At 33.2% G+C, this 15,021-nt stretch overlaps 1 protein-coding gene across 7 annotated transcripts; it reads left to right on the top strand.

Moving 5' to 3' along the window:
* Nucleotides 1–10,710: 10,710 nt before the first annotated feature.
* On the top strand, nucleotides 10,711–13,646 carry LOC140975377 (uncharacterized). Of its 7 annotated transcripts, none has more exons than XM_073439059.1 (4): nucleotides 10,711–10,857; nucleotides 10,921–10,996; nucleotides 12,127–12,223; nucleotides 12,554–13,646. In XM_073439059.1, exon 4 carries the CDS (start codon nucleotides 12,621–12,623, stop codon nucleotides 13,401–13,403), a length of 783 nt encoding a protein of 260 aa, XP_073295160.1. In that variant the 5' UTR covers nucleotides 10,711–10,857; nucleotides 10,921–10,996; nucleotides 12,127–12,223; nucleotides 12,554–12,620; the 3' UTR covers nucleotides 13,404–13,646. The 7 variants fall into 7 exon arrangements, with proteins under 7 accessions (XP_073295160.1, XP_073295161.1, XP_073295165.1 ...); XM_073439060.1 differs by lacking the exon at nucleotides 12,127–12,223 and adding an exon at nucleotides 11,194–11,267; XM_073439062.1 differs by having other exon boundaries at nucleotides 10,718–10,839.
* The last annotated feature ends 1,375 nt before the right edge of the window (nucleotides 13,647–15,021 follow it).

Raw genomic sequence — 15,021 nt, 5'->3', positions numbered from 1 at the left:
ACCAAACCTAGAAAGCAATAATCTTGAAAAGTATCATCCTCTCAAAAACCACTCAAAAGCGTAAATAAATAGTCTTAAAAATGTCAAATCGTCTAACATTTCGGGTCATGTGCACCTCCAGTCCAGTCTGATCAGGCATCCAAGCCTCTCTCAACAATATTATCATACTCACCTGCACCCATTACACCTAGTAAGTCTAAAGACTCAACACATCATATCCTTGATAACGAGTAATACGTAATACATGTCACATACAACGGTGAAAAATACTCGTACTTAAAATATCATTTTCATCATAAAACATAAACTTTAAACACAAACATATTCATAAACGTGTAAATTCATAAACATTTTCGTATCATCATAAGCATATACATATCATCCTCAACATATACATATTCATATTCATGTTCATATACGTGTTTTGTTGAATTCAGATAATTGATTGTGACTTTCGTGTTCATATACGTGTTGGGCGATGGATCCATCTACATGTAACCACAGTACTAGGTGGCGGGGACACCAGCGACACTCTCACCGGTCAACTGGGCATTGGCCTTACGTATTAACATATCATCGTGTTCATATACATATCTGTATCCAAGGAAATACGATCGTCGGGCTCCCACTGGGACCATAACCCTCACGATATCTCCAATATATCATCGTATTAGTCACAATCCTTTCACATCCTTCAACATGTTATCATCCCTTAATAAAAATCATGCATATACGTTTCATTTTTATTTTTGAAACCAAGCATGCAACATATCTTTTAAATGTCCAATAATTAAACCATATTAATTCATGAACATTGAAAAATCATAACTTAACATGTAAAACTTCATAAACATTTGAAATCATCATAATAGCATATAAAACAGCATTCAGAGCACTGCCATGACGTTTACAAAATTTTAAGTGTAAAAAGACCGTTTTACCCCTGGACGTATAATTTTACGTTTTTGACTTTTTCTTAACTTCTTTGACTCTAACATGTCCCAAGTAATTATTTAAGCCTAAATTAATATTACCATACTTTTATTTTGCTTAATACTAGACGTTTTAATTACTCGTAATTAGTCATTTTGAAGGCATTTTAATCCCGAAAAATTCCAAACTTTAATATAAAATTCCTAAATTCACAATTTAGACTTTTTATATTATTTTAGCCCTTATGAACTACGACTCGACCCCCGTGAGCCGTGTTTCAATTATTTTTTTCAAATTAAAACCCTAACTTGACCTAAGTTTTTCACCCCGAGCTACGTCTCGATTTCCCCGAGTCATTCTCAAGCCAAGCTAATCCAACCCCGACCAACCCCATAATGCACCCTACTGGACCCTTGGAACCCTTGGGAACCACCCCAAACCAAGCAACCGAAGCCCCCAACCCCAACCATATGCTGGCCAAGAACTCCCATAATGTTAGGACTCTTCTTTTTGGTGCTTAGGACATGTACTGTGACCCAGCCCTTGAACCAGACCCATGTGCACTCACCTAGGACCCGAAGGCCGGACTCACTCAAGCCCAGCCCTCAAACCCAGGCCGAGCCCCTTCCCATGCACAATCCGCGCAACCTGTGTGCGCTACACAAAGGGCTCTCGGGTAGGAGTCCTTGTTGGCAAGGACTCCTCCCAGCCCACTTACTCGAGTCCTAGCATGGCTAGGACTCCACCCTGGACTCACCCACGGCCCTGGCTAGCCCTTGGTCCCAGCCGAACCGGTCCCAGCCCTGCACTCCCAAAAACCGTGAGCCAAAAAGACACAACAGTCCAAGCATGGTTCCAGCTTTCATGTTTCACGATTTGCAACGTTTTTAGGATGTTTCTAGGACTCTATATTTCATGAAAACCATCGTTAATTATGTCCTAATCATGGTAGCCCCTTATACAATATAAAAACATGATTTTGGGAATCAAAAACACAAGTTTAGGCCACCTATGCATGTAGTTACGAAAATTCCATCTTGTGCCATGTTTTCCTTTAAAAATATGCATAAACAAATACTATGGTATGATAGGTGTTAAAGGAAAGAAATATGCGTGACTTTGTGTTTTGAACGCACGAATATACGCTGACGATTGCGAAGAACGGGGAAAGACCTTGGCTTGAACTTTTTGTGGCTTGTTCGAATTTTCCTCTTCAATTTGTTCTGTGTGAGCCGTGTGTTTTGAGGGGTTTTGGGATAGAAAAAGAATCAGATTTGAGGCGTGTAAAATTCTGAAATTGAGGCGTGAGTTTTGTTGGGTTTGGGGTGGGATTATCATGCTAAAATATTAATTAAATCACTAATTAAGGCATAGGCCTATTAAACATAAATTTTAGGCCCATTAGTGCTTGATTAGGATTTAATTAAAATATTAAAAATAGTTTTGTTTAAATAAGTTTGTAAATTTATTAGCCGGGTTACTTAAAGTTCGTATTTTTGTTGAAAAATCAACACCGATAAAATTTCGTCATGTCGTATAAAATCACCTTAAAACCTCTTAGTTTCAAAAATATGCAAAACCATCAACCATGTTTTAAATAATTAAAAACAATTATTTAATAAAATATTTTATGTCTTTCAGCCATCGGTCTCCGCTCCTCGATCGCAACTCAAATAGCCTTTTAAAAATTACATTTTAATGCATGTAAGTAGATCGCAACTCAAATAACCTTTTAAAAATTACATTTTTAATGCATGTAAGTAGAGAACTACTAAAACATCATATAAACATGTCACATAATCAATGAAGCAATTAAAATAAATTAATTAGCCATTTTTCATATTTCCTAGATTTGCATGCAGTTGGATTACGTCGTCTTAATTTTAGACCTTACAGTGACGATATTCTATGTGATATGATGAGTTAATAGAGCAAGGAGTCTATGGCAAAAGCAAGACATGTACTTTAGGGAAATACGTTTTCTTAGTTGCACATATGTAGTTACTATTATTACTCAAAGATACATCACATCATTATCAAATTCATTTGCAACTCTCGATGTATCGATGATTCCAGATTTGATAGGGATATATGAGTTTAATGGACCGTACTGCACGTTAACCATAACTTACTAGTTCTTGCAGGCACTATCAGTGATACCTAAAAGATCATGGGTGATGCTACTAGATGCTCTTACCATGATCCGATGTATACAAATAGACTTGAGTTCTGACGTTCTTAATCAAGAGATTGATTAAAAGAATGAAGTTAATTAGAGTAAACTCAAATAATAACAAATGTTCTTAATTACATTAAGTTGTAACACCACAGTTAGTTGTATTCCTGAACCATTGAGTGTCGTATAAGTATTGGATTTTGTGTTCACATTGAGATATTTGAATTCAAATAATTGAATTTGGCGACTGTATTTTGATGCAGATCAAACAAATTGCTTATAAAAGAGTATATGAGTAGATTCAATTATTGGAAGTCGTGTAAGTTAGCTTACCTGCTGATTAAGTAAGCATAGTAGAAATGTTTGTTTTATTGAAAGAGTTCACAAAACTGGTAGTCACCAAAAATAGTTCGGTGAAAAGTTTAGGCCTTCGAAATTTTCATTATAAGAACGAGATTTGTACGCTCGATACATCGACATCTTCTGATCTTCAATCCAAGTTATAATGAGTTCATAATTATTTATTTAGTAAATTTATAATATACTAATTAAATAATAAACCAGTAGTAATGGCTACTAAGTATAAGATTCTCATTGAATGTTCTAGAAGAGTATAAAATTAATTAATTAATTAAATGTTATTTAATCAGATATATATTTGTGTATATATATATAATGTATTATTAAGAGTTAACTTTGCATGATATTTTCAAGAATAGAAAATATCATATGAGAATTTATAAATAATGGAAATAAATAATCCTTATAAGAATAGAATCTTTGTGGGATTGAAATAATAAGTTTATTAAATACATGTTATCAAAGAGTTGATAACAAACAATTAAAAATAATACAAGTTTTGTCCACAAAAAATTAACCAAAAAAACCCTCTCCCTTTTCTCCTCACGAGAAAAAAATCGGCCCTTCCCCTTTTTGGCAAGGCACGGCCGAGACTCCATCTTCCACCTTGCACGCCTCTACACCGTCGCCGCCACCCCGCACCATCGCCAGAGTAGTCCAATTCGGGCAATCAAATCAACGCAAATTTCTCCTAGTTTTCTAGTGCAATCTAGGAGCGGGACAAAATCTTTGATCGTAAATCTAATTAGAAGGCTGAAGAAAGTTCATAGGGATTTACAAGAAGTTCTATTAGTTCCTAAACACTGAGATAGTTGGAGTCAATGGTAAATACTTAAAGTAAAATCAAATCTAAACGTCTTACTAATAGTTTTAAATCAAATGACACCCAATAACATTTTAAATGTCAAAACAAATTTTTAAAAAACTTTCGCTGCATCTTATGTGCCAAAAAACACTTCTCCCACGATGTTATTAGAGCGTAGGTTTCTCAATCATACGATTCATTTTATTTATTGTTTAACTTGTGTTGAGTTTTTGTTTCTAACCGCTTTAGACTATCTTTCAGAAAATTGAAGTGCTTAGAAAATTTGACTTTTAGAAAAACAAAAAAATATATATTTTATGTGTTGCCTGGAATAGTTCCGGGAGCTGGTAGTGGGCTGTCTGCTTAGATTTTTTTTTTTGAAAAAAAATGTTTTAAACTCAGGGATAGGCAGGTGCACACTGATGGCTGCCCGAGTTGATCGGGCAGCTGGCGGGCACACAGGCAAGGTACCCATCTCGGGCAGCCTTTGCCACGATTTTCGGAATTTTTTTAAATTTTAGAATAAATTGATATTTTATGAAAATATGGTTGAATTTACCCTTTGAATAATTTTTTAAAAAAATTATAGATTTTTTTTATAAAATAAATAATTGATAAATAGATTCTTATTAATTTATTATAAAAAGAGTTTTACAATAAATTTTAATTATTAATAAATTAATTGGATAATTGAATAAATTTGTTTGTTCAATTTATTAATTTATTTTTAATTATAACGGTTAAAGATAACTTTACAAGAAACATGATTTGATCATATATGATATTATAATTTAACATCATATTTGATATTATATAGTAAAAAGATGATTGAGAGTCATGAACAATTTACTAAGTGTATGTTATGATATTTTACATGTTGTATTTTTAATTATTTGATAATTATTAAAGTGTGTTTGTTTGTGGCCGGTTCTCACCTCTTATATTTGTATCCCAATGTGCAATGAAAGTTTAATGTAAATATTGGATTTAGTGAGAGATCAAGATTCAAATATGGTGAACTCAGATCCTCAAGAGTTTTGAAAATTGGAGACATGTAAATCGCTCATTTTAGATAAGATTCAAAATTTATATCATCTTCATAAAAAGAAAATTAAAACATAGTTTAAATTTTTATTATCTTCCATCAACGATGGTTGCAATATGAACGCTTCCCGCAATTAGTGTCTGACTCATATTATTGGAGAGGTTTTGACACCAGAAAGCTGTGACTTCCACTGACATACTTGATGTGAACTATGTGGAACTCTCATGACTTCGGCTCATATTATTTAGGGATTTCATAGCAACTGTCTCCTAAGGTTCAATGTTTATGGTTCGGACTTGACACGTGAAAAGAAAGAAAATCATATTATTGGCCTCTCATCAAACTTGAGATAAAATATGTGAGGGTTGCAATTTGGCTCTATATTTTAGAAATTATGATTGACTGATATTATTCAAGATCAAAATTTAGCAATTGATCCTTGCATACTCAGTAAGAAAATTAGATTTTCCGTTATGAAGGGAGGGAGAATTCATAAAAAAACAAAATATCATATTTTAAGTCTGATGAAATATTTTAAAATACATTTATTCTGTTTCCATTTCAGTGTATTTAGATATCATCACGAAATCCTCTATATGTTATTTTCGATCAAAATAAGCTAACTGGACCTAATTACCAAGACCGTTTGAGGAACGTAGAAATTGTTTTAAATTCCGAGAAAATGACATATGTGCTCAACAAGGCTCCTCCAAAAGTGGCGGTTGCCGATGCCCGTGCTAAGGAATCTTCTAAGCTTGAGAAATGGTGAGACCATGACTTGCAAGCTAAGAGCTATATGCCGGCTCCTTTGTCAAACAAACTGTAGAGACGGTTTGAGGATGTTGTAAATGATGTTGACATTTATGGTCATCCACAAGAGTTTTACTGTAATGCCCCGAAAATTTGAAAGTCCGCGCGAACCATATACATACAAGTTATTAAATTCTTTTGAATTTTAATTAAATTTTTAATTGCATGGATTAAATATGTTGTGCATGTTGACATATTTAAATTATACTTTTCTACATCGTTGCATTAAAATATATTTTTAAAGGTTATTCGAGTTACGATCGAGGAACGGAGACCGAGGACTGAAAAATAAAAAATGTTTTTATTAAATAATTGTTTTTAATTACTTAAAATATGATTGATGATTTTTCTTATTTTTGAAAATAAGGAGTTTTGAGGTGATTTTATACGCCGGGACGTAATTTTTATCGGTGTTGGATTTTCAACAAAAATACGAACGTTTGACAACCCGGTTAATCTCAAATATTATTAAACAAAATATTTTAATTAAGTACTAATTGACTAATTGGGCCTAATTAACCTTGTTAATGGGCCAAGACTTTTGGAGGTGTGTTAATTAACTATTTAAAACTCAAATCCTACCTCATAACCCATTGTAAACCCACGCACTACTTCCCCAAAAAATCATTGTGACACCTTTTTCTTCCAAAGTCACGGCAACCACATATTTTTGAAGGCAAAGCTTCGAAATTTGCAAGGGAAAATCAAGCTATCGTCTTCGTGCCATTATTCTTCGATCCGTCAACGTTTATTCGTGCGTAAAATACGTAAAGGCACGCCATGTTCTTCTTTTTTCTCATCCATCATACCATATTATTTATTTAAAATCGTTTTTCATGAAAAACGAGTTGCATCATTAAACAATTTCGTATATGCATCAAATGTGAATTTTTAAGGCATGTATTTGATCCAAAATCATGTATATTATGTTGTTAAGGGGCTGCCATGATTAGGGTATTGATCAAGGAGGTTTTACACGAAATATAGAGTCCTATAACACAACCAAAAACGTTGCACAATAGGAAGAACAAGGCTGGAACAGATCATGTGCTGGTGTACCTTAAGGGCGCGGGTTATGGGGTGGGTTGCTTGGCTTGGGTCACGGTTGGGACGAGGGCCAGATAGGGTCCATGAGGGGTCAAGAGAAGAGCCCTAGCCATGCTAGGACTCAAGACAAGAGGCTGGGGAGGAGTCCTCGCAAGCTAGGACTCCACCCGAGAGCCCAAGGGAAAAGCGTGCAAGGTTCAGCAGCGTGCAGGGAGAAAGAGGCTCGGCCAGGGGGCTTTGGGCTGGGTTAGGTCGAGTCATTAGGGTCCTAGGAGGATGCCTGAGGGGCTGGTTCAAGGGCTTGCTCGTTGGGTAGGTGGCTAAGCTAGAAAACATGAGTCCTTGTCAAGTGGGTTTCTCGGCTGTGGCTTGCAGCTGAAGTTGGGGCTTCGGTTTCGAGCTAGGGGCTGAGTCCTTTGGTTCTAAGGGTCCAAGAGGGTTCCTGGAAGGGCTGGGTAGGGTTTGGCTCAGCATGGTTTGGGCTTGGGTCGAGAAAAAATGAACATGGCTCGAGGTGACTTAGTTTGGTTCGAATTTAGGGTTTAAAGGTTTTAAAAAGTTAAAACATGGCTCACGGAGGTCGAGTCATGGTTCACAAGGGTCAAATAATTATTAAAAGTCTAATTTTTAAATATGAGAATTTTATATTAAAGTTTGGTTTGATTCGGGATTAAAACGCATTAATATGTTGTATTTAAATAATAAATTAAAAGCCATCGATTTAAGCCAAATAAAAATATGAAAAAATTATTGTAAGCTTAAATAATTATTTGGGATGGTCTAGAGTCGACGGAATTAAGAAAATGTCAAAAACGTGAAATTTTACGTCTAGGAATAAAACAGTAATTTTACACCCGAAAATTAGTAAACGTCGTGGCAGTGTCCTGAATGCTGTTTTATATGTTAATATGATTACTTTAAATGTTTATGAATTTTTATATGTTAAAATATGTATTTTAATTGTTTATGGATTTAATATGTTAAAATGTTTATGTTTATGGATTTTTATTATTTAATATGTTAAAATATTTATGGATATTTATATGTTAAAACGTTTATTTTAAAATATTTATGGATCTTTATATGTTAAAATATTTATTTTAAACGTTTATGGATTTTTATGATGTTAAAACGTTTATTTTAAAAGTTTATGGGTTTTTAAGGTGAAACGATAACGTTAAAAGATATGTTGCATGCTTGGTTTAAAAGAAAAACGTTATATGCATGTTTAATTTTTATAAAGTGATGAAAATACGAAACTTTGAAGGAAGTGAAGTAATTGTGACTAATACAACGATATGTTGGAGATATTGTGAGGGAGAAGGTCCTAGTGGGAGCCCGACGATCATATTTCCATTGATACGAATACGATGATATGTTAATACGTAAGGCCAAGACCCAGTTGATGGGTAAGAGTATCGCTGGTATCCCCGCCACCCAGTATTGTGATTACATGTAGATGAATCCATCGACCAATACGAATACAAAAGTCACAATTAACGATCTGAATTCATTGAAACGAAAACGAATATGAATATGAATATGAATATGAATATGTTGATATGAATATGGATATGAATACGAATACGACGAATATGAAGATGTTTATGTTGATATGAATAAGTTTATGAAAATTTTTACGAAAACTGTTTATGAAAATGTTTAGGAAAGGTTTATGGAAATTTTTATGTTTGAAGTTGATGCATCATTATGAAAATGTTTATGTTTGAAGTTGATGCATCATTATGAAAATGTTTACTAAAATAGTTATGTTTAAAGTTCATGCATCTTCTTGAAAACGATATTTTAAGTACAAGTATTTTCACTGCTGTATGTGATCCGTTATGTTGTACTTGTTATCAAGATTATGGTGTGTTGAGTATTTAGATTCACTAAGTTCATGCATCTTCTTGAAAACGATATTTTAAATACAAGTATTTTCACTGTTGTATGTGATCCGTTATGTTGTACTTGTTATCAAGATTATGGTGTGTTGAGTATTTAGATTCACTAAGTGTGATTGATGCAGGTGATTATGAAAATATATTAATGGAGGTCTTGATGGTTGACTTTGCTGGACTGAAAGTGCACATAACCCGAGGACCAGTGCTAGTTTTCTGCACTAGTTATGATTTATGATTTTAAGTTATGTAAAAGATATTTTAAGACTATTTATTTATGTTTTGAGAGGTTTTTGAGAGGCTATAATATGAGCTATACTTTTCAAATAATGTTTTAGGTTTGGTAAAATGTTTGACGATTTTACGATTGGAACTATTTTCCGTTGGATTTTTAAATGTTAGTTGGTTGCTTTATTTTAAAAATGATGTCAAGGTATTTTAAAGTATATATATATGTATATTTTGAGTTATGGAAATTAAGGCAAAAAAAAAAAAATTCTAGCACGTTTTAAGAAAACGAGTAGTGGATGTTTCATTTACAGTGAGAAAACACGTCCATTAAGGTATGACACTGTCAACGAGCTCATGACATCACTCATGCGACGTGTGAGGATGATTGAGCTCATCGAGAAGCTAGTGGGCCCGAACCTTATCTTGTCAAAAACTACAAACACTCTACTGCTGTCATTATCGTCTTCGTTTGATGGGTTTGTATTGAAATTTAATATGAATAAGCTGGAAGCTAGCCTTGAAGAGCTGGTCAATATATTTACCACATATGAAACCACCATTAAGAAGGAAAAACATGTTTCCTATTGAACTCCTTGTCAGGGACGAAGAAAGGTCAATAAATAAAATATGATTCAAAATTATATTGACACATCTATAAAAAAGAATTATATATAATCAAGATAATTCATAAAATAATAATATAACTTTATAGGTTTAGAGTAATAAAATTAGACTTATCATTAATCAAATAATTTGTGAAAAATCAAATCTTAATATGATTTATGAACCATTTACAATAAATTACTTTAAATTGATAAATTTGCTACAACTAAGATATTTTCTGATATAATATGTTAACTAGAGTACAAATATTTTATATTGATAGAGAAAAATTCTAGGATCATATACTATGATCGTGAATTAAAATTTTAATATATTAAACTTATACATCATTCGACATTACTAAATATTTGAAGTTGGAACTTATTATTATGATTAAAAATGAAAATTATAAATTCATTATTGTTTAACAATATAAAGTTTATTACTTGATGATTGGAATGAATATAATAAACGGATTATATGATAACATAGTAATATTTCTCTATTTAATATATTACAAAAACTCTTGTGAGACGGTCTCACGGATCAATTTTGTGGGTCGAATATCTTATTTGGATCATCCATGAAAAAATATTACTTTTTATGTTAAGAGTATTACTTTTTATTGTGAATATCGGTAAGGTTGACCCGTCTCACAGATAAAGATTCGCGAGACCATCTCACAAGAGATCTACTCTTTTCCGGCGAGAAATAAAATTTCAAATTATATTTTATACTTTTTATTAAGTATATTTAAATAAAGTTCTCTAAATGAAAGTTACATGAATTTATTTTCTAACTGAAAATAATGCTACAGTGTCGAGAAAGGAAGCCGCAAATTGAACTAGCTAGGGCATGACCTCGCTGCCTTCCGCTACTGCCATGCTCGATCGCCGGCGCTGAACTCGCCGCTGGCCGCCACGACGCCGTACTTCTCCGATTAGAGGTCTCTTTTTATTCTGTTTATCTTCTGGTTTTATGAAAATCGATCTCAACCTTTGATTTATAGGAAAACCGAACTCCGCCTTCTTGCACTCTGCCATCCGCATCGCCTCATCCCTTTTCCGATTAGAGATATATTTCAGGTACCTCCTGCTTGCTTTGTCTGATTTTTACACCTCTGAGAAATAGTGATTCCAAGTTCATGTCTGTACACCTTTGAGAAATAGAGATATATTTCTGTGTTTAAGCGTTTGGGTGGTTTGTATGTGTAGATTGATTTGCAGCATTGAACTGAGGAATCTTTGGCAAGTTTTATATATCTGTAATCATTTGTTGACAGATTATTTGGCTTGTACCAATTTAAAATATTGTCAAGAGGATTCTGTTTTAGAAGCCTACATAAAGCTGCAAAAGGTGTGTGTCCTATGCTCATTGTCTTGAAATGTTACTCTTTTACAGCTAATAGATTAATCTTCCCGTTAAATTCAGTCAAAATATTTAAATTACAGATCCTTTAATCTGTTTCAGCTCCTTTCGATGGATTTTTGAATTTTTTTGGACTAGCATTATCTCCTTTACTCATTTTAAAATTCGATTTCAAGAGTTGAATGCAAAAACACTTTGAAATACAAAAGACTGGGAGAGAAACAGTTGGGATAACAATGGTTTCAGATTCAAGAAATGAACCCTGAGCTGAGGATTTTAGGGAAACTTCATTCGCCTCTTGTGATCAGATTGATAGTTTTTCTTTCTACGATATGCTGGAAAATCGAGTTTCTGTTACTCGGGATGACCTTTTCAAACATCTAGTGGAGATGGAGACCACTAAATTCACTGTTTTTTGCAATGAAAATGTGCGCAAGATTAGTGATTCTGTTCATAATCCGAATAACTTCTTGATCAATAATCAATATAGCCTCTATTTTTTTGTGTTTTTTTTAAAAATCAATTTCTGTTACATGTGTGTATTTTAGCCAATTTTTCTTGTGCCTTGGGGTTGTTTGTGGGTTCCAAGTTTTCATTACGACTTGATGTACGAATTCGAACAATTGTCAAATGATTGGTATTTGAGTTGATGGTTTTCTTAGTTTCTTATATTCAAATGCATAGAAAATTTTATCCAATTTCTTAAAAATCAATTTTATGGTTTTATTGTTGTGTTGTGAGATATTTGGTCATGGGGTTTATGGTGGTGGTATTTTTATTTGGTATTTCGATGATGGAGGTAGTATTTTTGGATGTTCAATGATGTATCGAGTTTATGTTTTTTTAGTATTTTGGGACGTCGAAAGCACCTTCCTTTACAGCCTAGAACTTCGTACCCGTTCCGATACCGAGCTCAAGAAGAATCAATTCCCACCTGCATAAACGTATTTGCAAGTGCTTCTGATTTCTGCACCTTGTTTAAACAGTAATCTTGCTTAAAATGGTATAGTACTCTCCGATTTTTTGGGTGAATTTTCTTTGCAAAGAAAGAATTAGTGTTTTTAATTTTCTGATATGGGTTTCTGATGGTCTCGTATTGCTTATGTGTTTTGTAAGTGATCGAATTGGTATTGGTGGTGGTTGTGGAAATTAGGGGTGGCAGGAGTTGGGCGATTATTCCTTTTGTTTTAATGTAATAACCATAAATGGCTTAGTGTGATTGTGTTATTCGATAAATAAATGTATCTCATCTTTTCTTTATGTTTTTCTACTAGATTTAAGCACCTGTCTTGTCTACTCAATGATCCAACGCCGAACATATTAGCTGATTCACGGAGAAAAATGTCTGCAAAGGGGTACCACAATGACGATGATGACGACGAAACCTTCTATTACCGATATTCTTCTACCGCTACTGAACCACAACCATCCTCCACTGTGACCAAACCCTCACGTGGTGCCTCCGGCAGTGGTGGGCTTGCCCCCTCCAAATCCACAGTCTATGTCTGCAACATCGACTACAACCTCACAAATTCTGATCTTTTCACAATCTTCTCCACTTTTGGTAAAGTGGCCAAGGTCACGGTCCTCAAGGACCGTGTCACACGCAAGAGCCGAGGTGTGGCATTCATCCTATTCGTGACTCGTGACGATGCCTTAAAAGCAGCAAAGGGTATGGATAAAAAGATACTCAATGGGAGAACTTTGCGCGCCTCTATTGCTGCAGATAATGGACGTGCCACGGAGTTTATTAGAAAGAAAGTATACAAGGATAAGAGCAGGTGTTATGAGTGTGGAGAAGAGGGGCATTTGTCATATGAGTGTCCGAAGAATTTCTTGGGGCCGAGGGAACGTCCTGTGGTGAAGAAAGGGCGAAGGGGTGGCGGAGAAGAAAGTAGAGGCAAAAAATATGAGCATACGTTCAGGAAAATCGAGGCGGAAGAGGAGGAAGAAGAAGAAGAGGTGGATGGTGGGGTATTCGAAACGGAGAATTGGGCATCTGCTGTGGATGGCACAAGGGCGGATGAGAGATTATTAATGGGCGGAGAGAAGGGAGGGGTGACAAGGGAGAAAAAGGAGAAGAAGAAAGGTTATTTTAGTGATGAGAGTGATAATGATGATTGAATATTTGGGGTAAAAATGGGAAATTTATTTATCTTTAGCCGAATATTTGGTGTGTTTTGGAGTGATTTTCTTTGTTCTATGTTATTGCTTGCTTTCTGGAGTTGGTATTTGAAATCTTTTAAATATCGATTTTCATAATTTTTGTATAGCAGGTCCAAGTTAATCTGTAGTTAATTTTTTGTTCTCTAGAAAATATTTTGTATACTTGTTTATTCGATATAAATGTTTGTGTCTTTTATTTTATGTCATAAGCTTTGCTACTTTTAATTAACATACGATTATCTATCTAATGCGTACAATTTTCTCGTACATTTTTTTGGTTTGTTACAGATTTTTTGTTTGACAAATAATTTGTTACAGATTTTACTTGAAACAAATTTTAAAACACAATAACTCATATGATCGGTCTTTAGGTCAATTTTGTGGGAATAGTTTTTTTATTTAATTTATTCAAAATTATTATTATCAAAATTATTATTTTTTATAACAGATATAGATCGGTTCGACATGCATTACGATATAAATATGTAAGATTCTCTTATAAAAAGAACGAACAGGTCTTTTGTGAGACGGTCTCACGAATTTTTATCTATGTCGTTAGACGGGTCAATCCTATCGATATTCATAATAAAAAGTAATATTCTGAACATAAAAAGTAATATTTTTTCATGGATGACCCAAATAAGATATCCGTCTCACAAAATACGACCTGTGAGACTCTCACACACAAGTTTTTGCCCAAAAAAAATTACTTATTTTAAAATGCAGTACATTTAAATAAATCGAAATATACTTGTCCTAAGTTGGAATGATTTGAAAATGTAGTTTGTCCAAATTAAATAAATAAAATTACATTGTCCTGTGATATCTCGAATCAATTGCGAGTACCATAATATTTGATTTAATTTCACAATAAAGTGGAGAAGTCTTTCAGAATTTGAAGACCTAACAATTTCACAGAGATTATATTTTTGAATTAACAAATTTAAAATCCATTTATAAATTATTTAATTAATGTATAAAAGATTTAATAGAACCAATATTTTTTTTTTGAATAAATGATAGAACCAACATTTAAAATGTAAAAAATGATTAAAAAATGTACAAACAATATCACATGTGAATCCTTGTATCATTTAGTTTTTAAATAAATTAAATTATAAAAATCACTCAATATAAATATAGAAATATAATCCAAATTTTTTTAATCATCCTGTCTTTATGATTCAAATAGTGAAGATCAATATATCGAAAAATCATGAAAATAGAATGTTACATAAAATATTTGTCCATTTAATCAATTTACCCAATTTATATCATAAGAAAATTATTAATTTTTTAAATAATATGTAGTAGTGATTGGAGCAATTAAATAGCTCTATTTTAATTTACAATAAAATATAACATTATAGATCTAATTTATAATAGGCAAAAACTTATGTTAGACGGTCTCACGGGTCGTATTTTTTTAGACGGATCTCTTATTTGGGTCATCCATAAAAAAGTATTACTTTTTATGCTAAAAGTATTATTTTTTATTATGAATATCAGTAGGGTTGACCCGTCTCACAGATAAAGATTTGTGAAACCGTCTCACAAGAGACTTACTCTTTATAAT

This window comes from Primulina huaijiensis, chromosome 4 (genome assembly GCF_012295235.1).
Source record: "Primulina huaijiensis isolate GDHJ02 chromosome 4, ASM1229523v2, whole genome shotgun sequence".
In the NCBI taxonomy this organism is placed as follows: Eukaryota; Viridiplantae; Streptophyta; class Magnoliopsida; order Lamiales; family Gesneriaceae; genus Primulina; species Primulina huaijiensis.
The sequence above is the reverse complement of the archived record's forward strand: the minus strand, read 5'-3'. Positions and strand labels throughout refer to the sequence as shown.